The sequence below is a fragment of the Hemiscyllium ocellatum genome, chromosome 12 (assembly GCF_020745735.1).
Source record: "Hemiscyllium ocellatum isolate sHemOce1 chromosome 12, sHemOce1.pat.X.cur, whole genome shotgun sequence".
In the NCBI taxonomy this organism is placed as follows: domain Eukaryota; kingdom Metazoa; phylum Chordata; class Chondrichthyes; order Orectolobiformes; family Hemiscylliidae; genus Hemiscyllium; species Hemiscyllium ocellatum.
In genome coordinates, this window is record NC_083412.1 from 79,122,679 (window position 1) to 79,146,614 (window position 23,936).

Below are 23,936 nucleotides of genomic sequence, written 5' to 3' on the forward strand. Positions count from 1 at the left end.
ATCTACATGTAACATCAATGTCTCATATACTCATCTGTTGGGCAGCAAGGAGTCTCTAGGATTCAGAGGAAACTACAGTGCAACTCCTTCAGGCAAGTTGAACATCCCTTGCAATGTTCAGTTCACCTGACTTGTATCAGCACCCATAAAATTTTAAAGTTCAAAAAACGCTTAAGCAATATATACTATAGAAATTGGAGACTGATTATGATGATTCATAAAGGACAACCAAAACTAAATCAAAACCAATTGAACGCAGTGTATACCCACTAACATGTAACCTGACCCCTCTGTAAATATTACTTTTTGCCATGCTCTGCCATCTTCACTATACCACTTGCAATATATACAGTACTAAACCACAATTATCAATAACTGCAAGTAAAACGTAGGCTAATATAGTGTTCATTCATTAAAATTGTTTGCCCCTATAATACCCTCCAAAAAATAACTGTTGTCTTGTTGTAATATAACCAATGTACTATCCCTTAATAGATTCTGATTCTTATGTGAATGATGTTCTAACTTATAATAATAAAACTGGTCAACAGTGGCTTATATTTATTAATATTTAAACATTAGAAGCATTGACACAGCACTGGATGTACTATGTATTCATAGAAAACAGAAGAATAGGATTTTGCCAGAAATGGTCTGTTTACTTCTAGAACACAACCTAAAGTGAATGGGTGAGCTTAAGTCTCTTTGCTTAATCTCGTTTCTAATCTTTTATTTTTGCATCTAAATTGTACACTAAATAGAAGACTCAAATAGTTAGCACATTCAGTACTTGAAGCAAACCAAAGGCAAAAGATGCAGTTCATAAACACGGAAGGGCTTCGCTGTATTTACAAACCAGCTTATGTCCCTCATCCTCATACTGAAACTTCACTGAACATGCTACCAGGATTTGCTGCTTCAGAGCTGGTGAGCATGGAAATGCTGATGAGTTTACCCTTGAGATTGTCAAATCAATAAGAAAAGCAGCTGCAGGAAAGCAGCAACGATCTGAAGAGGCAAAGGCAAAGACACATGAGGCCTGAAATAGGACTTCATACCAGAATTTCACATAGCTGCGGTGTTTAAGGCAGTAGTGGTTAAAGCTGCTGCGTTTCAAGTGGCAGTGTTTAAAGTGACAAGGCTTAAAGTGGCAATGTTTAAAGTGGCAATGTTTAAAGCAGCAAAGTTTAAAGCAATAGTGTTTAAAGTGACAGTGTTTAAAGTTGCAGTGTTTAAGGTGGCAGTGTTTCAGGTTTCAGTGTTTAAGCAGGGAAACTGCTATTTACTTTTCTTATGTAGTTTACTTATGTAGCCTACTAGAATAAGAACTAAGTCAAAAAATGAAGATATGCACTACACTACCCACAAAAGTGAAAGGTCTCTAAACTTTTATGTCTTCACTTCTTTGATAACTGCTTCTGTTGACATCAAAAATATCAGTCAGCTTTTTATGCAGTCAGTTCTCTGGCTGATCATTGATGCACTATTTACCAAGTCACAAATGTTCATTAGCTTCCTTGTGGAGGCTGACAAGCAGGAGATAAAAGTACTGGGATGTTCCCACATTGTTGAAATCCCACAGTCCCAGAGCATCATGGACTACTTCTCTTCCCTCCCAAGCTGGTCTTGCTCTTCTGGGTCTGCAATGGGAAAGGACAGAAGAGATACCATTTAATAGCATGTAAAAACAGGTGGATGAGTGGGTATTTGTCATCTGGGTGTGTGGCATTGAGCTTAAGAGAGAGAGGAATGAAGAAAAGGTTGATTTAAAAGCCCTGTGGAGCATGTCCTTCAATTTAATCAGATTTCACACTTCTGATAAGTTCCCTGCTTATGACATTCAGCACTTGTTTGTCAAGTAAAAACAGCACATGGTTGAGCGATGTTCCATCTTCTGCTTCCTTTGTGGTGGCCTCCTTGTTTTACATGCAAACCTATCTGCAAAAAAGAATGGATTGTATTAGTGATAGAAGAATGAGAAGATTTGACACTGATCGAATCAGACTAGAAAGGTGCTGCTGGTATGTGAAAGAAAATAGGGGTGCACAGAAGGGAAGAATATAACTTTAAGGAGCATAGCAGTTGTCAAGTGCTGCAGTAGGATCAAAGTAGGTGGAATAAAATATGGTGATTGGAGCACACTGCAGATAATCAGAGAAAGGAAATATTGTAAATATTGGAGCAACAGGTTGTGCAAATATACAGATTGACCAATTGGAAATATGAGTCAGAAGACTTACCTTAGATAGCTATTTTTTTCTCTTTTGAAAAACAATTATGTTTTGCATTGAAGCCTCTGGCCACTCATCCAATCTGCTTAGTCACATTTGTTTCAGTAGCTTTCCCCCACCTAATGAAAAGGAGATTTACTTCCACCTGTAAATCTCCATTGCTGATACCTTCGGTGGTGTATCAGACAATGCCCCTACAAGTCCAACTAAAATCAAAAGTGTTGGTAGATCTTCAAACCATTCAGGCAGGCCAACTTCAAATATATCCAGAAACTTCAGAAAGGAAAGAGTTTTTTTCTCTCTCTCTGCTTTCTTCCTTTACTTTCTTTTGTTTTGTCTTATTGCAATAATGGAGTGCAGAATTCTGTTTGTTACTCCAATGGCGATGAGCAATCTCAACACAGACCAGCAACTGATATCAATATTAGTTAGCATTAATTGTACTATTATCAGTCTGTGGAGTCTCATATAGTTGGAATAGACACAAAACAATATTAATAATTCCACCAGTTATTTATCAAACTATGAGAGTCATGGTTCTGATAGTGAAATCAGGTTATCATGCTTCATCTCTTATAGAAATGGAATATTTGGAGCATGGGCAATAAAAGCCTCTCTGATCACTTCCTTCTCCAGTCTAACTGTTTTTGCTTCTGTCAATTTCATACTCTGTCCTCCGCTTTGAACTTTTTTTTCTCTTTTGCTCTTCCTAAATTACAAACATGCTGCTCTTGATGCTCTTTCTGAATCCTGTCTGCTCTTTGTTGAAATTAAACTGTTTCCCTGCATTTCAAGAGCAATTACTCCTCAGAGGTACATCAATGGTTGTAAACCATCCTAGATAAATGCAAGTTCTCCTTTCTTTCAAGACCTATGGCATTGTTAATTTCCTCAACTGTATTATTGGAGAGACACTACCCCTTTCAAATTGTCAGGAATTGGTTACTTTGACTGGCAAATTCTAATATCATTTACTCTTTTTAGTTAATTCACTAATGGCAACAATAGAAGTAATTGAGTACTTATTATTTGAAAAAAAAATCCTCTATTTTTATTTTAACAGAGATTTTATTACATTTATTCTCAATAGGCTAACACCAGGGGCACCAGCTTTGGTCCCCCAATTCCACTAGCAGTAATTCCTCTGGAATGTTATACTGCATTCCAAAGATGTCTTTCTCTGGTGTACCCATTTCAACACGATGCAGTCAAATGTATTTTTGAAAGTTTGTTTTTAGTAAGAAGATTTGATGTTCAACTTGCAACTCAACTTTAGCTAACTTGATGGGAAATGTGAGCATCATTCTCATGCTTAAATGAAATTACCAGGTTTTGGATGCCTCAGGCAAAAATGAATCAAACTCTCTGGTGAATTTGGTAAGTGAAAAACATTATTAAGCCTGACTGCATGCCATTTCCCAATTTACCAGTTTAATCACCTCTTGGGGAGGAAAGAGTCCAAGTAAAAGCCAGCACCTTACTCCAGCAGTGGTCTTTCAGAGTTGGTGCTTCACTCTCATTGACCATCCCTGCTCTTGCTGTTCTCCGCCATGAATGAGGGGAATTTTTGTTTGCCCTCTGACTTATCCTGGGCAATGTACCTGATCCGAAAAAGCCAAGCTTCCACCAGCATAATCGGTAGAGTAAAATCTATTAATTTCTCATTACCTTCTTAAGAAATTGTTACATTTCTAACTATGCAAATTCATATTAAATTGTTTAGTCCAATATAAACAGATGAGGACTTGGTGGCGATATGTGGACTATGTAATGAGCAATTTAGGAATTATGTCTAGGAATTATTTAGGAATTTAGGAATATTCTCCTGACTGAACATATTCACAAGTTTTCATAATTATTATATGGCTTTATTTGTTGGGCGAGGCACATGGCTAACTTTCACACCAAATCTGCTTCAAAAACATTTTCAGTGTGTTTTAGATGCTTTTATACAATATTGTTGTATTTGGAGAGCGAATGGGCCAGCAAACAATGAGCAAGTTTAGTCACGGATGTCAAGCCACTCCAACTCGTTTGCTCTGTTTGTCTCCCCTCTCCAGGCGCTATCTCGTCGCAATTACGTTTGGGAGATGGATTATTCTTTTAAAAACAAAAACATTTTCCGAGCCCAGCCAAAATGTTATGGCGTATCAAAACCTATATTTCAACCATAACCTTCCGGTGGCTGAGTTACACTCAGAGTGAATTTTCTTGAAATGTCTTTGCAATGAGTCTGTTCAGTGGAAGGAACGGTTAGAGAGCTAAACTTGTGGCTTTTAACTGTGGCTGGGATGAGACGTTAGTGGTGTCGATCGTGGTTGCTAGCTCCCCGGTATGTTTAATTCAATCAGATGTGATTGTAGTGTTTCACAAATGTTAGTTCTCCGACACCTGAATAACCCCTTGCAGATGCCAAGGTGGGTTTTTTTAAACATAATTGGTTCCCATGACAACGTAGCAGGTACTAACTGAAATAAACATTGCTACATGACTCGTACTTTTGTTGTAATGAGAGGTACGTAATTGGAATGGAAAGAGACAGGGTAAGGGGGTGGTCGGGAATAAAATACAGATAAGTATCGTGTGCAAGATAAGATTTGTAGCTCAAGTTCACGCCGGAAGAAACTGTGGGAGCAACTTCCTTGCAATAGCATGAAATATTTGCCTGCTTGGGTTACAGCATAAGGCAGAGTGTGCGATCCCAGCCACAAACCCCAGCTTTGGCAAAGGGTGTGACTATTCATCTCTGTAAGGTTTAGGGACTGTTTGAATAGCCGTGCTCTCGATGCTCACACAGAGAAACTCTCTCAGTAGCTGAGAGAACTAAATTAAAAGGGGAAACCCACGCGGATGAAAAGAGTTTAAACGCCACTATTTGTTGAAACAGACTGGACTGAAGATTTTGCTTCTATAAATCACAATGTTGGGTCCTTTCTCTCCCTCGTCAGTCAATAGTGCGTGGAAGTGAACACTGATTGTATAGAGCGCCTATAAACTCAAGGTGGGGGGGGGGAACTAAATTCAAATCTAAATTCATTTTAAAGAAAGCTCCAAAAAAAAGCTACTGTTTTAAGCCGACCCACACACGGTACAGAGTGGGTGGTATCAAATGGAAAGAATTCAGGTATGTAACCAGCAAATGGTACAATATTAAATAGCCTGGGAAATCCAAATACGGAAATCGCGGTTTCAAGTATAGTTAGTAACTACAATAATATTGCAGAGGGTGAAACCTATTCCGACACTTAGGACAAGAAATGTTTCCGAGGGAACAGGGTCGTTTGAAAACATTTCTTGTACAATATTTGATCTGTTTGTGATTCTGAGGCATGTATTCATATAATCAGGGACCAAATCCCCAGCCCAGGGTTACTGATCGGGTTGAGGTAGCTTGGATTTCACCTGCCCCAGGATCTCAAAGACTGAATAAGATCGATTCTCAGCACAGACAATGAAAGTGGGCTGTACAAGTTGTAAGGTTGAGGTGTGATGGTGCAGCATTGGGACTGGCATTCCCTATGGATGAACGTCCTCAATGTCACAGCACCGTTAGCACCACAAGGAAACGACTCAGCATTGCCAACGCCTGCTGGGAACAAGCCTGTAGCTACGAGGCCTCTTTCTGCTCCCGAAAGAGTTGAATGTCCTCGTCCTCAGCAAGATTATTAAAGCAAGTACCATGGTCAGCGGAAAGCTGGCTGTAGGAAGCATAACGTGGTGAAAGAATAGTTCATATAAACGGGCACGTTATAAAATCCTGCTGTAGGAGGCATCTTGGAAACTTTACTTCATGACAAATCCCTCAAGTCAAGAAGGCGTCCGTAATCTAATTCTAATGTCTTTATTATTTTAAAAATATGACACACAGTGAGGTTTCTCAGGCCATCCCTTGGTGCTGTTTTGGGATGCGGCCGTTGGGCTCAGCCTAGTTTTGGAAGTGGCGTTTTCTACGCAGCGAATACTGAATCCTATAGTGATTCGGAGCAGCCACGCGAGTTACTTTGCTCTAAATGAAATCCATTTGGAAAATGCCACTGAACATCCTGTTGATTCAAAAGAAATATTCACACCCAGGAGTATCCGTCCTGCTTTCAAAACACAAACAAAGGACAGAAAAATACAACTGAGTTACCTGCCTGCGCTGAATTATGAATTATCTTTCCATCTGGATGAACAGTCCTGAATGTAAGCGGAGCAATGTGATGAGAATGATGCTGGGACTATACAATATCGAATTGCTCAGCCTTTTAACAGAAGTGTGCACTCTCGATTAGAAATGCATTAATATGTGGCTACTTCAAAAGTTAGATTTAATTGAAAGCTGACAATTGTATGATTCCGGTGTTTAAATTCTGACATGACCAATGTGGAAGGAGTTGTTGGAGACATGATCTGTCTCCTGGGAACGGGCAAGTGAGCTGCAAATTAAACGGACCTGGACGAGAGGAGGACGGATATCTTAAGATAGTCCTGTTTATTTACTTTTTTCCTACTGCAAATTATATGGAAAAGCGGGCGGTCGCTCAGTAATGTGTAATAGGGCTCCAGAATTAATGGATATTTGAACACAGGAGCGCCAAGAAATGCTGGCATCAATAGTAATCAATGGGATTGGTAACTGAAGTTGTTACCCATGGAGTCATGTGCAATTAGTCTGTCACCTTATTTTAAGGGCTACTTCCAACATGGTCCTGTCCTGTCCTGTTATACATCACGTTAAAACTCTCCGAAAACCCCAGTGCAAGTTTTACGGGATTTTTTTTATTTAGTTTTGTTACCAACGGCTGGGAAATGGGAATTATAGATTTTTATTGAAAAACAAAAAGAAAACATTTACATTTTACATTTAACACAACATTTACAAATACATCTAACAATTTCTCACTCCGTGTACTGCGCCCATTGGTTCTGAGGAGAAATAAAGTTCAGTTTAACTTGATTCGATTGATCACTGATTCGGAACAAGTGCTATTCAAAATTAATTTGGTTACACCCGATCTGATCTAACTGGGACTGGCCACATATGAAAGAATCAGCAACTGCATTTTAACGTATCTTTTTGGGGTTTTTTTCTTTGTTTTGCCCCTGCGGACGTTAAATTCCTGCAGGCAGTTGGATCACTAAAAGGTGCTCAATTTCAACTCATAACAAAACTGGGCGGTGTGATCGTTTAGGCACATTCCCTGCGCACGGGAGACAAGAGAAAGTGTCACAGGCAGAAGTGCCAGCTTTTTGTAGAGATTGTGAAATGTTTAATGATCCCCAGACTGTAATGAACCCTCATTAACAAGAACCGGGGCCCTGGTCAAATACACAAATTTAAAGACAACGTTAACTTCACCCCAGGCTGAACAAATATTCTGATCTTTAATTTCTACTTTTTGCCAGCCTGCTCGGTCGAATCAATGGTGGCTTGTTGAAATAGTTTCAAAAGGTGTGTTTGGTCCGTTTGAATATTTTATCTTTAAACGGTGTTCGTCCGCGCGAGTGTGTAGTTATAGCGAACAAGCATCTTCAATTTTCCACCAATCAGTGATATCAATGAAACTGTAATATCGATAAGGAGACAAGATATTTCAATGTATTGGTTTCTCACATTTCTTAAACTGGGCTCACAGTTCCTCCTTCCAAAGTCACCTGTCCAATTACGAAAATATCAAATTTAATAACGCAAACATTCCGCTGATTAAAAAAGAACGCTAATTAGCTTGCAGTGCACTGTCATAAGACATAGTTTTGAATTTCTGGTTCACGTTTATTATCAAAGTCGCGTGAATCACTTGGATATTGTCAATAAACCGTTAAATCTTAAGGAATACTTTGGGCGAGGAAGGATATGAGTTTAGGCAGCGGTTTGAGATGTTGACAGCCTCTTGCTATCGGAGACAGAGTTTCAAGGTGCCAAACTCCTTACTGAACATAGTCCTCGCTGTTAAATGCATCCCTCGTTATTTCTGATAACACTGTTTTGGTTTCTCTCTGCTAATCCTAATCCTATCACTGAACTATTATTTCTGAGACTGTCTCAGCTAACTCAATGTCTGGCTTCGCACAAGGCTCCTACTGTGTCTTAACATTGACTCTAACTCTAACCAGGTTGCTACTGTGTGCTAGTATTCAGTCAAACTCTAACCAAGCTGCTACTGTATATTAACATTGACTCAAACTCTAACCAGACTATTACTGTGTGTTAACATTGATTCTAACCTTAACAAGGCTGCTGTTTCTGACAATTCCTGAGTTTGATTGTTTCTGTTCCAGACAGTGAAGTTACATTAATCAAATGTTGTTTCCACTAATCCTAAATATGACTGAATCTGTTTTTGTCTTGTCTTATCCCGGAGGGCAAGATAGACACTTACACTGTGGAGTGCCCAGGGTCCTCTTCATTTTAATAGCGGGCTGGAAACGCGTTTGAGAATCTGCAGTTCTTTACTTGCAAGTTCAGTATTGATATTTAGCATATCTGGGTGACTCAAACCCTCTGGGATCTTGGGTATTCGAACAAGTCATTTAATTTGGAAGTCCATTTTCAATTATGAATGAAGTATAATTAAGAACCCGATGTTAGTATCAGATGTATGTGATATTATTGAACGACATTTTCGCATCGATTAAAGATTGATGAAACGTTAACATATTTTTGCCACTACATACAGCTCACAGAAATGTACCGCAGTTTAGCTTTTCAAGACATTATAAACTAAAAGTATGTGATGAACAATTAAACTGTAAATATCATTTATTACCGAGACTTTTAAAATGAAAATAGCTTTTAAAATCCTTACATAGAATAGTTTTAGATTATGCCTAATAATAAAGCAACGGGTTTGGGGGAATAAGAGAAGACGGGCAGTCACAATTTAAAATCATTCAATTTAATAAAGCTGGATTTGGTATTTCAAAAAATCTATTACAATTTTGTCAGTAGACATTTATCCTGCCGCCCTGTGCATTTCGCCAAATAATAATTCAATCTTATGAACATAATTTAATTCATGTGAATCTCCGAAGTTAAATAAAATCAATAATTCCAACTGTCTTGTTATTTTTGGACGTACTGTTATGTAGCCCTCAAAGAGTTATATTCTGTTAAATCGACTGGAATTTTTTTCTTAAAAAAGGCTGTCGCTGCATTTTTCATAATACTCATATCTTTACTGAGACTCTTCCTGTTTAGCTATAGAAACTAAAATGTACTGCCAAGACATGCAGACATCGCGCAGGGGGTGGCTAGCTCATGATATGTATGACACGAGGATTAAAATAAATATTCGCAGTTAGTTATAGTCTGTCAGGAGATGAAGTCGCCCATGACGTGGAGGGGGTTAATGCACATCTTTTTTTTTGTTTCTCTTTTCGAAAATGTAATGCTTGCCCTATATTTTTTTTTAAAAGTGATTCAACAGTCAAACCCAGAACTCCTGTCATAGCAGAGCAGTCAGGCCTCACTCCAACTCCGCTTGAAGGTCCATTGCTGCCCCCTGGAGTTCATCCGCCCGCTCCGCAGCTCCAGCGTAGCAGCTTTTCCATGACTTGCACGCCTGACTGGAGAAAACTGGATATTGCGTGCTTTCTTTTTATGTCATCGGGTTCATCAATTAAGCCCTCCTCCACGTCAGGAAACGAGTGAAATTGCAGCCCATTACACCCCCTCCCCACCCCCACCCCCCATGAATCGGTTGTGAGGAGAGTCTCACGCTGTCTTAACCTTCCACTCTCGCTACATTTGTCGCTGATCTTGTTGCAGACAGTAGCTGGATTCCTGCGGTTTTCAAAGGGTCACAAAGCACCGTCGATGTGGGATTGAAATCATACCTGTTGGATTATCTATCAGCGCCCAGACCCATGAACATCACCATCAGACCAGGAAGTGTCGGCAACCTTAAGGGGAAATCGCCGGGACAAAATACAGCACTTTAGAGTGCAATTTCTCAATTGTTTGAAACTTCATTTTATGTTTTAAACGGGCCATGTGCAAAAATCGATCATTGTTAATCTTCTAAATCACATCTGATCCGTTTGAGGGCGTGTATGTTAATATCAAATAGGGCTGACAAATATTTTGCAATGTACACATAAGGAATGGTCAAGTTGCAGTCATGGGGCGTAGATTTGTTTTATAAATGACGATTTCCACAGCTTTGCAAATCAAAATGATATTTATCCCAGGGGGTTTTTTTTGCAAACTAATGTTTGCAGATAACAGTCCCGCAAATTAACCCACCTTCTTGTCAACCCGAAAAATTGCTTGTTTACCAGTGTTTCATGTTGAGGAGTTAAAAACCTGAAATCCAAAAAAAAGGCATAGCATTACAAAAGAAATGACTGATATATATTCCAAATCTAATTTATGGTGTAAATATTTAGCTGTCAGCAGAGTATATAAACCACAGTCGGCAGATTGCGGGGGGAGAGATTACCAATACAGACGAAGTTAACTGGACGGGCCAAAGCATAATTTAAACGTTTTTACCCCCATTCCCATCCAAAAACAGAAAGAAAGGATTTCTAAAAATGAGGGTTCTTGTTTTGATCGATAATAGAAGAGGAATAAGTGAGATTTAAGATATTCCCTATTGAAAAGCAGCTTTTTCGAACTGCTCCGCGCTACAAAGTGAAGCGCGGGGGCGGGAGGTTAAGTGCTGCTGCTGTTGCTGCTGCTGCTAGAGTGGGGGAGAGCGCCGAGGAATCCCATTGACGGAAGCGAAGCTCGCAACCGCCTGCCTAGTGCGCGCCCCCCGCTCCGATCCGCGTGGCCCAGCCGCACGCTCGCGCGCGTCCCGGTTGGCGGAGGGGTGGTGTCTGAAGAGCGCACTTCTACCTTCGCCGGCCGCCTTTGATTGGCTGGAGAGAGGACCAATGGGTTCCTTCCTACCCGGGCCCCGAGCTCCTGGAGGCGGCGTCGATTGGTTGGTGACGGATGATATGCAAATGAAAGGGGGTTGATGCGCGCCGCCGAGACTGTGCGGAGCTCTCAGTGTGGAGCAATCCCGAGATATTCACCTTAAATCAGAAGGACAGGGCATGTGGAAGCCTCATTCATAAAGCGCTGCACTGCTCCTGCTTTTGTACCTAGGAGTGTTCCAGTGGTGCACGACATACCAAAATACTTTCATTTTACAACAACAACAAAGACAGACGTTTAAAAAAGAGGAATGCCGGTGCAGAAGAGAGAAACATTATTTATGAGTGAAAAAAGAAACATTTAATTTCTTCTGAAGCCTGGGTTCTTTTTTATTTTTTTTAAAAAAAGGAAGTTTCGCCAGCTTGTGAAAAAAAACGACTCGCAAGACTTTTTTCTAGTTATTTGGCTCAGAGTCGTCTTCAGGGCGGGTGTCTCTTGTGTGAAGTTCATCTTGAACTAAAGTCTCTGTCTGTGTGTGTGTGTGTGTGTCTGTGTGTTTGTGTTTGGGCTCTGAATTTCGGTCAGGAGATTACATATGCGGTGTTTGTATGTGTCTCAAACCACAGCAGAGCCGCAAGTCTAACCGAACTGCAAAACCACGCGGCTCCCAAAATAAAGATCTCGAAAGCGAAAGCACCGATAAGCAAACCGTGACTGAAACCCCGTGGAAGAGGAGAACATTCTGGGGACTTTTATTTTATCAAAAAGAAAAACCATTCTATCTGAACGGACCGAGGCTCCTGGTATATTGCTTATTTTATTGTTCTGATCGCTGGATTAAACTACCGTGACGCTTGGAAAGAAAACGAGAGCGGTCTGGGTCGGTCTTCCGCGGGGTTTCAGATAACATCTTAAAGTGTCCACCAAGGCTGGAGGATCATGCAAAGCAGGCGACTGTCAGAAATGTGCAATGAGACTGAAAAGTGAAAGGGAAGCCCAGCAACAGAACGTCGACAGGTGGACAGTTCATTCTTGGAACCAGGACTGATCCAAAAAAAAACCCCGAGCCCTTGTGTTTAGTTTTCTTGCTGGAGTTCAGACTTTGGGCTGACCCGCATCGCAGGTGGATCGAGAAAAGGCAGAAAAAGATCCCAAGGCTCAAGTTTTTGCGTTGCTGCCCACTGTTTTTTCTTTTAATTTTCGCTTCTCTTACATTATTTTCCCTCCCTTCTGAGATTGTTAAGTTTTGTTGTGATGCGTATCCCTGTAGATACCAACACCAGCCGCCGGTTCACGCCGCCTTCCACCACGCTGAGCACGGGGAAGATGAGCGACTCTCTCCCGCTGGCCCCGCAGGAGAGCGCCCTGAGTAAACTCCGAGCCACCGATCGCAGCATGGTCGACGTTTTAGCCGATCATCCCGGGGAGCTGGTCCGGACGGACAGTCCGAATTTCCTCTGCTCCGTCCTCCCGACTCACTGGAGGTGTAACAAGACCCTACCAATCGCATTTAAGGTGAGTGCGGCAGCTTTTCCATTTCTTATACTTTCTTGGGACTCTGCCTCTCTCTCTCTCTGTCAGAAAGCGTTCCTTGTTAACTGTTACACTCGAGTTCTCAATCGGCCCTTGTTTAACGCGCGAGTACTTTTCATGGCCACGATATATATTCTTAACATTAAATGCGCAGGTTTTATTTAGCTCTTTTTTTCTAACAAGTGTGTGTACATTTTTAAATCCTGTTTTGTGGCTGATTAAGGATCCGAAACAATTCAAATACACAGTGCATTGCATCCCTTCCCACTGCCATTCTTACACTGGCTGACTTTAAGGACAGGCTGTTATATGTTTATGTTCAGGCGAGTAGACTGAACTCTGTCAGGCTGGAGAGGCAGTAGTTTGTTTTTTACAGAAATGATATACACCCCTCAATGTCCGGGTTCAGAGCGGGGTGGGTTTTGTTTTAAAGCAGGGGGCTGTGTTAGTAATTGGCCTGGAAAAGCTCGGCAGGCCTGGCAACATCAGTGGAGGGAAATCAGAGTTTCGGCTCCGGTGACCCTTCGTCGGCGCTGTCTTAATCAGGGTGGGGGAGAGAGGAGGTTTTTTGGCAGATTCTGACGGAATGTTTAAATGGGAAGTTGTTGGAGGTCTAGCGGTCAGCAGTGTCTCTTGTGGTCTGAGTGCTGCTCTGTCTCAGTTTCTCTCTCTCTCTCTCTTTCTCTCCCCGGGTTACAGGTGGTCGCTCTGGGAGATGTCCCTGACGGGACCCTGGTCACGGTCCTGGCCGGCAACGATGAGAACTACTCGGCCGAGCTGCGGAACGCCACGGCGGTCATGAAGAATCAAGTAGCCCGCTTCAATGACCTGCGTTTCGTCGGACGCAGTGGCCGAGGTACGGTCGAAGAGCCGCAAACTGCCCCCACCCCCTCCCCCCTCTTCAACTCAGGCCTGGATACAGCTTATCCTCCCTGTTCTCTCACCCTTCACTCCCTTGCTCGCTTCAAAGTCAATGTCCACATACCAGAACTACTGAGTGACAAAACAACCCCAGGCTGAGAACTGCTTTCAGAAATATCCAGACTGGTTGATTGCCTATGCAAGAGAGTAGGGGTAACTCCCTACTCAGGAAGCTAGTGATGGTTACTGATGTCTCATTTGTTTGGGTGAGCAGGAGCGACGGTTAGATCAACACCCCAGTGCCGCTCCCTCACCACCAGACGCCTGGAGGAAGAACGCCTCATCTTCCACCTTAGAATACTTCAACCCCAGGGCATCAATGTGGACTTCAACAGTTTCCTCATTTCCCCTTCCCTCCACCTCACCCCAGTCCCAAACTTCCAGCTCAGTACTGTCCCCATGACTTGTCCTACCTGTCTATCTTCTTTTCCACCTATCCACTCCCCCCTCCCCCCCCCCAACCTATCACCTTCATCCCCTCCCCCACTCACCTATTGTACTCTATGCTACTTTCTCCCCACCCCCACCCTCCTCCAGCTTATCTCTCCACCCTTCAGGCTCTCTGCCTTCATTCCTGATGAAGGGCTTTTGGCCAAAACGTCGATTTGCTGCTCCTAGGATGCTGCCTGAACTGCTGTGCTCTTCCAGCACCACTAATCCAGAATCTGGTTTCCAGCATCTGCAGTCATTGTTTTTACGCCAGTGTTAAACAGAGTGGCGCTTTATTTAGCCTTCCATACGTATAACCGTCATAGCAGATCCGCTCGCCTTCTCACTCCAATCCAACCATGTCCACATTGGCAGCACTCAAACCATGACCCTCCCGCCCCTGGCTGACCACTGACTGCCAATTGTATCCACGGGACAGTTCACGCTATTGGTGTGAAATCAAACCATGACACATTGCATTCTCTTGCAAGTGAAGTCAAAATTGACCAGACATCCCGCCCAGTATTTTACTCCAGCATTTAAACGACGCTTAAAATAAAACATGACGAGCAGGTATCGGTGTTGGACTGGGGTGGACAAAGTCAGAAGTCACACGATATCTGGTTATAGTCCAACAGGTTTATTTAAAACCATAAGCTTTGAAATCACAAACTATAGCCTGGTATCCTGTGTGACTTCTGACTAAAATAACATACGCCGCACATTGAAAATCACAAAAATGCAAAGGCTTTTCTATAATATTCAAGTCACCTTTAAAATATGCTTCAGTATAGCATTGAGTATAAATTCAGGGCCAATCTCGTTATTGCACAGTTTATTAAAATTCAACCTAATATCACAGGAAATTGTTTGGCCTAATAGGAAAAGCTGTAATATTCAGTAAATAAGAAACAGTAATGACCCACGGCAACAATTAGTGTTGGCCAGAAATCTTTCAGATATGTGAGGTCGGTGTTTAACAATAAGTGGTGACCGCCTGCAGGAAATTGGGTCCAGTTTAATGGGAGCTTTTTCAGGTTTGTGTGTTAAGATTGTAACAAAATCAGGTTTCATTTTGTCTTCTCTTCATTGTTGTTAGAGCTGACTCATCTGTTATTTTGCCTCCCCCCCCCCCCCCCCCCCCCCGTTGCAGGGAAGAGTTTTACGTTGACAATCACGGTGTTCACAAACCCACCTCAAGTCGCTACGTACCACCGAGCCATCAAGATCACGGTTGACGGGCCCAGGGAACCCAGGAGTGAGTACTCCATTTACCATTGTTTATCTTTTAGTCGTGTAAAAAATGAGGTCTGCAGATGCTGGAGATCACAGCTGCAAATGTGTTGCTGGTCAAAGCACAGCAGGTTAGGCAGCATCTCAGGAATAGAGAATTCGACGTTTCGAGCATAAGCCCTTCATCAGGACCGGACGGGCAAGCCGTCACTCTGTCCTCCACCACATTAGTAACCTCTGCTGTTTTAAAACCACGATCTGTAAAAGCTGAACGCCACGCTTCCTACATTTTCAAATGTAGCAGCCCCCAGTGTTGCAACAGCACACACTGGGAAGCATCCGCTACTGGGATGCTGATCGTCAACTTCAGAAGCAGGAGGGTTTCTTTTAAGAGTGTGTGTTCCTTTATTGTGGACAGGTAAACGGAATACTTTGATAAAGAAAAAAATAGCTCTCTAATATACACTTGAAGATTATCAATGGAGCGCATATGGTAGAGGGAGCGTAGAATCAAATCCATACCTTATTCCAATAGCGTTCTAGTGAATTATTGCAGCAGCCAATTAAAAAAAATAGCAAATGCTTTAGATCCCTTCGACATCTCGAAATTTAAACCCCTTCTGCTGCCCGACCTGCAACATACTGCCCATTGACGCGGCTCTTTTGTGAATCTCTGGAACTGGTTCTCAGTTCAATACGTTGATGGAACATTGTTACCTGTTAGTTGTTGAAAAGGAATGGTTTCGCGTGTGAACCGTACAGCGAAATTAAAACAAATAATATAAAAGTCTTGCAATTTACTAAATCAACTTCATAGGCTATGTCATTTAAAAAAAAGTCTACACACGCACATCCGTGCCTAAAAAACAAATAAAATGGCAAGAAGATTCTGAATATTTAAATAATGAAATATTGATCAGAAATTATTTGTAGGGATTTAGTTACTTTAAGCAAGCATATCAGCATCAGACTAATCTCTAAATGTGTATTTAATTATAAAAGAATGTTGCATCATTTTATAAATTATCCCATTCATAAGTTGTTATTACAAAGGAACAAATACCAACAAACATTCTAATGTATAATTTAGTTTAAACACCTCTCGAGTTAGTTACATTAATTTACAAGATATACCATAGGTTAGTCTCAAATAGATAATAACGTTGTCTCAATTGTTAATCGTGGCCAGGATATAATAGCTGAAGCTGTTATTTCATGTAAATTAATCTCATTGCAAACAATCATATTTGACAATTGTACTCATTGTTGAGCAAAGATTAATAAAAAGTATTAAAACTAATTGTTAATGTTGATAAATCATGTAATCTGTTTAGTTGCAATTTTTTATTACTATTATCACAAAATAATAGTTATATCTAATAACCATAATGGATTGTTCTGAGTCAATAGTTATATTCAAAAACTGTAAAGCAAAAATAGTTTGTTTCTATTCCTGGAATTATCTGATGATGACTTAAGATCTATCCAAAGCATTACACTGTTTTCCTGGAGCAGTTGCTACACTACAATGTGAATACAAAAACAGATTGACTCTACACACGTAGTAAACACTTAAGCACGATTAAGTATGGGCTAGTAGTTAAACTAATCACATTCTTTCTAATTTAAACAATAACCATGGAATTGGAATTATTGATGATTAAGCATTAGTTAATTTTTACTGAGAGATGTAAAACTGCAAATTTTAATGTAGAATTAATTGCAAGTGACTTACAAAGATGTTCCCTTGAAAATTTGGCACAAGTGACCATTTTGAATACATTAGTAGTAAATTATAAGGAAAATACAGATATAAGGGACAGATGAGTAACAAGCATCAATGTAGCTTCATTGTTTTTAGAAGATTTGCTTATTTAAAATCCAGGATTTGTTATTTATTAGCAATTTAACTCAGACTTTGTGTGTTCGGCTTTTAAAATGTATACCTGGCATAAATGTAATTATACATTTGGTTGTTTTGACTCCTGTAAATATTTGTATTTAAAAAGTTATCTGTTCTGCCCTGACTTTTAAACTAATCCCAGGCTGCACCTATTATAATCTAACAAAATTAATCATTCTTCAACTGATTTGAGTTGTATTACTCAGACTATTGTTTTGGCTAAAAAAAAAGTGCTGTTCTGTTAATTCATAGTAGATCCTCATTTTCTCCTGCAATTCTTTCTTCTTTCATTTCTCTCTTCACCATCCCATTATATTTGTGCATAGTATTTTTAAAAAAATATATAAAAAATAAGCCCAACATTTCCTAAACTGACTTGATAAGCCCTCAGCATTTAAAACATCCACAGACACATTGAATATCTGAATGGCTTGTGTGAATTTGTGAGATTTGGGTGGTTGCAATTGGTGGCATTGCTGACTTCATAAGTAAAGTAATGTACTAAAAATGATTATACATGTCATTAAGGTTATAACATTTAAAAATTGAAACAAACTAATTGTCGGTCAATGATCAGTCATCATTGTGTTTCTTAAAATGTTTCATTGAAGTTCTGCTTACTTCTGTTAAGTGGAATTGTTTAGCAGAGGATTGATAATCTAATTTAAACTATTCAACCAGCTTGAGCTTATAAATTCTGATGCACAACATTTAAATTAGTCTCTAATCTGAAAATAATATATTTAACAACAAAAAGCACTCCAATAATATCTGACTTTAAAGTTGTTGTACCAACACGGAATTACAATAAATTAAAAAGCAGTTGAGGGAAGGTGGGTGGAATTAATCTTTTTATTTGTGAATAGCAGAAGATTATCTTTTCACCCATTCATCCAAACCACAAAATTACCTTTGATCTCGTGTTGGGGAACATCAGAGAAACCATCAGATTTCAGATAAAGATTCAGCTCACCTCCCAGCCAAACCACAGAACTGAGTCAAAGTAATCGCTATGTTGTGGCAGATTCATGACCACAGTGTCTCCCGTTGATCAACTAGGCGGGTGTTTATTAAACAAGGAAATAATGATTTGGTAGTCAACATTATAACCTTTTGTTTTTCTGCACTTCTCTTCAAAAATGCTATCATTTTCTGGATATTTTAATGCTAGAGCATACACATTTATTTGTAAATACAGGTTTTAGAAGGGTAGAAGGAAATCAATAATTTCACTGACTGAATAATTGTTTTATAGCTTCAATACATTGTAAACAGACCAGAATGAGTAAATAGGGCAAGTGATTTAAAGCAAGTTTCATTCAGAACTGTTCAATAGCAACAATTTTGACTGCCTCTGAATGTTTGTGAAAAATTGGATTATTTGTGTACCAATTTCCAGTTTACAGGTAAGCTTAGAAATTTGCAGACTGTCGTATCACATCAGATCACTAGCTCTAACAACAGGATATGCAATATTTACTTGAAGATTTTGCTATGCCTTGCAGTATCTCATAGGGGAATATCATAATATGGCAAGAAGGAATAATATTTGGAGCAAGAAATTTTCAATATAAAGTGTATTCTAATGTGAAACAACTATATATTTGAGCAGAAGTAATTCTTAAAACTCAGCTGAGGTAATTAATGAAAATTTCTAGTTCGATATTTGAAAATTATAGGAGTAACATTTTGCTTGTGTAAATTTGTTTTCCCTCAAATTATTCAAGTTCATCACAGAAGCCCATTTCCAACACAATATGCATATTAACTTTGGTCTCATGAAGGTGGAGCGTGATACTAGAGTTGCTGGACTGGAATATGAGAATCACTAAAATAATTTAGTTCAGTTTAAATACAATTCAATAATTTTTTAAAAATTTTGTGTTTAGATCACAATTTTTGCCATGCTCAAAGTTAATATTAATCCATGCAGCTGCCAGAAGATAGCTAACAGTAGACTGCTGTTTATATTTGTCAGCACAAGTGCGTATTGGGACTGATTTATGGATTAGGTCAGTTTTCGACCCTTTACAACAGGCAAAATCTGCAAAACTGATTAGTGCCTATTGACATTGTTTATTTATAGGACTTATGAAGTCAGACTCTGAGTTACTTAATGTCTTAATTGAAGATTTTCATAATTTCCCACTCGTGCAACATTGTGCTGAGGTAGTTTCTCAAAAGAAAATATACTGTATATAGAAGACAAAATTGTACTCATAGTATTATTTTATTCCTTTCTTATTCTCACCTGAAGATATTAACCTACAACTGAATTATGATTCCACGGGTGCTATATACTCTCAAGCAACTCACCCACGTGGTCAGTTTTCAAATCGATTCGGCAGTATGTTACTGCTCAAATGTGGAGCAATACCAAGGTGCTAAAGACATTTAAACTCATGACCAGTACGCCTCATGCAGATATTCCTGCAATATTCTTAATTCTATATGAGGGGGCAGAAGGAACTATTTCTCACCAGGGATGATGACTGTCTTAGAGGATAAATCAGCCCCATTCAATATAATGCATTTTGAAAGATCCATATTAAGAGCATTTGCACTAGCCTGGATGAGGCTGTCAGTGACGAAATACTCCACAGTTCTAAAATAATCTGAGGAAAGGGATGATAGAAAATAAATTAGCATTAAAAATCTGAAAAATGGGTGAAAACACAAACGTGAAAACAATTTTCAAGAATGGAATTCAGACTTTGACACTTAAAACTTATTGATTTTATACTCTGAAAATCAGTAACATGTACTGTCTTAGATTACCATTGTTGGCAAAGATTCTATTAGCCGTGAAAGTAGCAAGATATGAAGTTAGCAAGAATCAAGGGGTAGCTTACAATTTATTCAGTAGTGGAAGTCAATCATCTCAGTCCTTGGATATTATTGCAGGAATTTCTCACCTCGGTAGCCTCCACCTAAGTCTCCATGGCATTTAATGGCACAATTATTGTCAAGATCTTGCCATCATCACCCTGTGCTTTACCATTGACTGACAATTCAACTGCACCAGCAACACAAAAGCTCAGTTATTAGAACAGGTCAGAATGTGAATGTTCTATAAGGCGTGCTTTACCTCCCTACTCCTCAAAGTCTTGCCACCATGTACAGGACACAAGACAGGATTTGGGTGAAGTGCTCTAAAACCTTACAGGATCTGTGCAGCTACAGTGGCCCTGAAAGTGATAGTAACAATCCCCTTGAAAAACAATTTCATACACAGGCCTAAGCATTCACCTTTTCACTGGTGTCATGCCATTGCCACAGCGTGCACTATCAATGGTTTCTTTGGCAGCATTGATCACATTTTCAAACTCCACCAGCTGAATTGGGTCAGCTGGTGCATTGGACTGCCATCATGACTTACTTTCCCTGTATGTCACATCACAGCTTGACCTGGAAACATATTTCTGCACATTCATTATTGTTAGGTCAGAATTTTGAAACTACTTCTCCAGCAGTATTGTAGGTGTATCTTCACCAACATACTGCAATGACTCATTTCAATAGCCATTTCTGAGTTACAAGATAATAGGCAATAAATACTTACTTTGCTAGTAAAATCTATACCTCAAAGAATAAATGTAAAATGTTTTGATCGAGGCAGAATGCTGGCCATATTGGACTGACGCCTCTCATCATCTCCCATGCTGTTCCATCACACTCTTTCCCACCAGAACCTTCTCACTCCAAGCTTCCTGTCTGTTAAAATTGAAGCATGTATTTTGGCAATTTAGAGAACAGAAAGAAATATGAATTAATAATCTTTCATATTGAACGTACATGTACATTAGGATATTTTCAAATCTTGTATTTGTAGCGAATGGTTCCTTTTAATACAAAGTATTGTTATTGTTCTTTTGTATTTAGTTTTGTTTTGAGCAGTTTTTGGAATTGTATGCAATGTTCTGCTGTCGATCTGTGTCCAATGGCAAGTGAATTAAACAGTCTGAAATTATATCAATATACCGAAATGAAATGTTGATGATATTTACATAAGTACCCATTATTACTAGAAAAGTGAAGTTCTTTAATAAAACCACTCATTTGATAAAAGCAATAATTTCCTAATACCAAGCAATCTGGAAACTGTAATATTACTCTCAGATTTGTAAGTAAGTTATTCTGTAAATGGTTGGAATCTTGAAAACAAATCAGCATTTTGCATCTTGTAACGGTATCTTAAACAAAACGCTTCTCATCATGGTGAAACCAGTATTTTAAAATAGTTTTGCTTTATGACCATAGCAAAGGGCATTGCATTGTCATACAGTTGCCCATCCACTTCAGTTTGGTTGTTAAGAAGACTGGGTACTTTTATCCTGTATCATTAGCAAAGACTTTGAATTCAAAGTAAACTCAGCAAGGGACAGGACATATTCCTAATACACATCCCTCCCCCTCCACAACGTGTCATCCTTCCTTATTTCGTCATTTATTGGCTAATCCTTGGCATAAAACATTTATGATAATTCAATTTCCTTATGAAGTAACTGCCATTTGAATCCCTGAAAGGATTCTTCTCTCACCACATAGCTCACTGTAATGGATCGCAAAGCAGCATACTAACAGATAAACATTTATTAATATTTTGTGGCCCTTCTTATCTTTCTTGGCTGTTATAATTTTGCATGAATGCATAATTGTGAGCTATCTAACTTTTGAAACAGCCACTGTTAGTTATACAGCACATCCTTATCCTGTTCCCATAGTTATAGCACTGAACCATACCTTTGGAACTTTATTGCTAAGTTTTCCTACCCAACAATCTTTTATTCTGCATCTGATTTTGTTTTCTAGCAATTCTTTTAGAAATGACAAATAACCTGGGAGCAAATTGGATTTGTATTTAAAATCTATTCTGTGTATGTAACCACAATGAAAATGAACTGCGGATCATTCGGGAGGCAGAGGTGGTCATAGATCAGAGCTTTAGGGAAGTAGTTACTCCGAAAGTTATAGAGAGATGGGTGACAGTGAGGGGGAGTGGGAGGAAGCAGCCAGTGCAGGGACCTCCTGCGGTCATTCCCCTCAAGAACAAGTATACCGTTTTGGATACTTATGGGGGGGATGACTTACCAGGGGTAAGCAACGAGGTTCAGGCCTCTGGCACGGAGTCTGTCCCCGTTGCTCAGAAGGGAAGGGTGGAGAAAGGTAGAGCGATAGTTATTGGGGACTCAGTAGTGAGGGGCACAGATAGGCGGTTTTGCGGGGGCGACAGAGACTCACGATTGGTATGTTGCCTCCCAGGTGCAAGGGTACGTGATGTCTCTGATCGTGTTTTCCGGGTCCTTAAGGGGGAGGGGGAGCAGCCCCAGATCGTGGTCCACGTTGGCACCAACGACATAGGTAGGAAGAGGGGTGAGGATGTTAGGCAGGCTTTCAGGGAGCTAGGTTGGAAGCTCAGAGCTAGAACGAACAGAGCTGTTGTCTCTGGTTTGTTACCCATGCCACGTGATAGAGAGTCGAGGAATAGGGAGAGAGAACAGTTAAATGCGTGGCTACAGGGATGGTGCAGGAGGGAGGGATTCCGGTTTCTGGACAACTGGGGTTCTTTCTGGGGAAGGTGGGACCTCTATAAACAGGATGGTCTACACCTGAACCTGAGGGGCACCAGTATCCTTGGGGGGAGGTTTGCTAGTGCTCTTTGGGAGGGTTTAAACTAACTCTGCAGGGGCATGGGAACCTGGACTGTAGCTTTAGGGTACAGGACCTTGAGTGTAGGGAGGTTAGGAACATGGCATCAATCTCGAAGGAGGGTGCCTGTAAACAGGAAGGTGGCTTGAAGTGTGTATACTTCAATGCCAGAAGTATAAGAAATAAGGTAGGTGAACTTGCAGCGTGGGTTGGTACCTGGGACTTCGATGTTGTGGCCATTACAGAGACGTGGGTAGAACAGGGACAGGAATGGCTGTTGCAGGTTCCAGGGTTCAAATGTTTTAGTAGGGTCAGAGATGGGGGTAAAAGAGGGGGAGGTGTGGCATTGCTTGTCAAGGATTGTATTACAGCGGTGGAAAGGACGATGGAGGAAGACTTGCCATCTGAGGTAGTTTGGGCGGAGGTTAGAAATAGGAAAGGTGAGGTCACCCTGTTAGGAGTTTTCTACAGGCCTCCTAATAGTCCGAGAGAAGTAGAGGAAAGTATTGCGAGGATGATTCAGGAGAAGAGTGAAAGTAGCAGGGTGGTTGTTATGGGGGACTTTAACTTCCCAGATATTGACTGGGAAAGCTATAGCTCGAATTCGTTAGATGGGTCGGTGTTTGTCCAATGTGTGCAGGAGGGTTTCCTGACACAATATGTAGACAGGCCAACAAGAGGTGAGGCTATACTGGATTTGGTTCTAGGTAATGAACCAGGCCAGGTGTTAGACTTGGAGGTAGGTGAGCACTTCGGGGACAGTGACCACAACTCGGTGACTTTTACTCTAGTGATGGAGAGGGATAAGTGTGCACTGCAGGGCAACAGTTATAGCTGGGGGCAGGGAAATTATGATGCGGTGAGGCATGACTTAGGATGCATGGATTGGAAAAATAGGCTTCAAGGGAAGAACACAAATGATATGTGGAGATTGTTCAAGGAACAGCTAATGGGTGTCCTTGATAAGTATGTATCAGTCAGGCAGGGAGTAAAGGGTCTTGTGAGGGAGCCGTGGTTTAATTAGGAATTGGAATCCCTTGTGAAAGGGAAGAGGGCGGCCTATGTAAAGATGAGGCGTGAAGGTTCAGTTGGGGCGATTGAGCGTTATAAGGTAGCCAGGAAGGATCTAAAGAGAGAGCTAAGAGCAGCGAGAAGGGGACATGAAAAGTCCTTGGTTGGTAGCATTAGG

General features: G+C 40.4%; 1 protein-coding gene across 3 annotated transcripts in view; it reads left to right on the plus strand.

The window, feature by feature from the left end:
• runx1 (RUNX family transcription factor 1) overlaps nucleotides 1-23,936 on the plus strand; it is a 233,737-nt gene that overhangs the window by 155,095 nt on the left and 54,706 nt on the right. For all 3 annotated transcript variants that reach the window (XM_060833748.1, XM_060833749.1, XM_060833750.1), the window contains exons 3-5: nucleotides 12,350-12,594; nucleotides 13,312-13,468; nucleotides 15,116-15,220. In XM_060833748.1, the coding sequence (XP_060689731.1) occupies nucleotides 12,350-12,594; nucleotides 13,312-13,468; nucleotides 15,116-15,220 (507 nt within the window). The remainder of the gene's footprint in view (nucleotides 1-12,349; nucleotides 12,595-13,311; nucleotides 13,469-15,115; nucleotides 15,221-23,936) is intronic.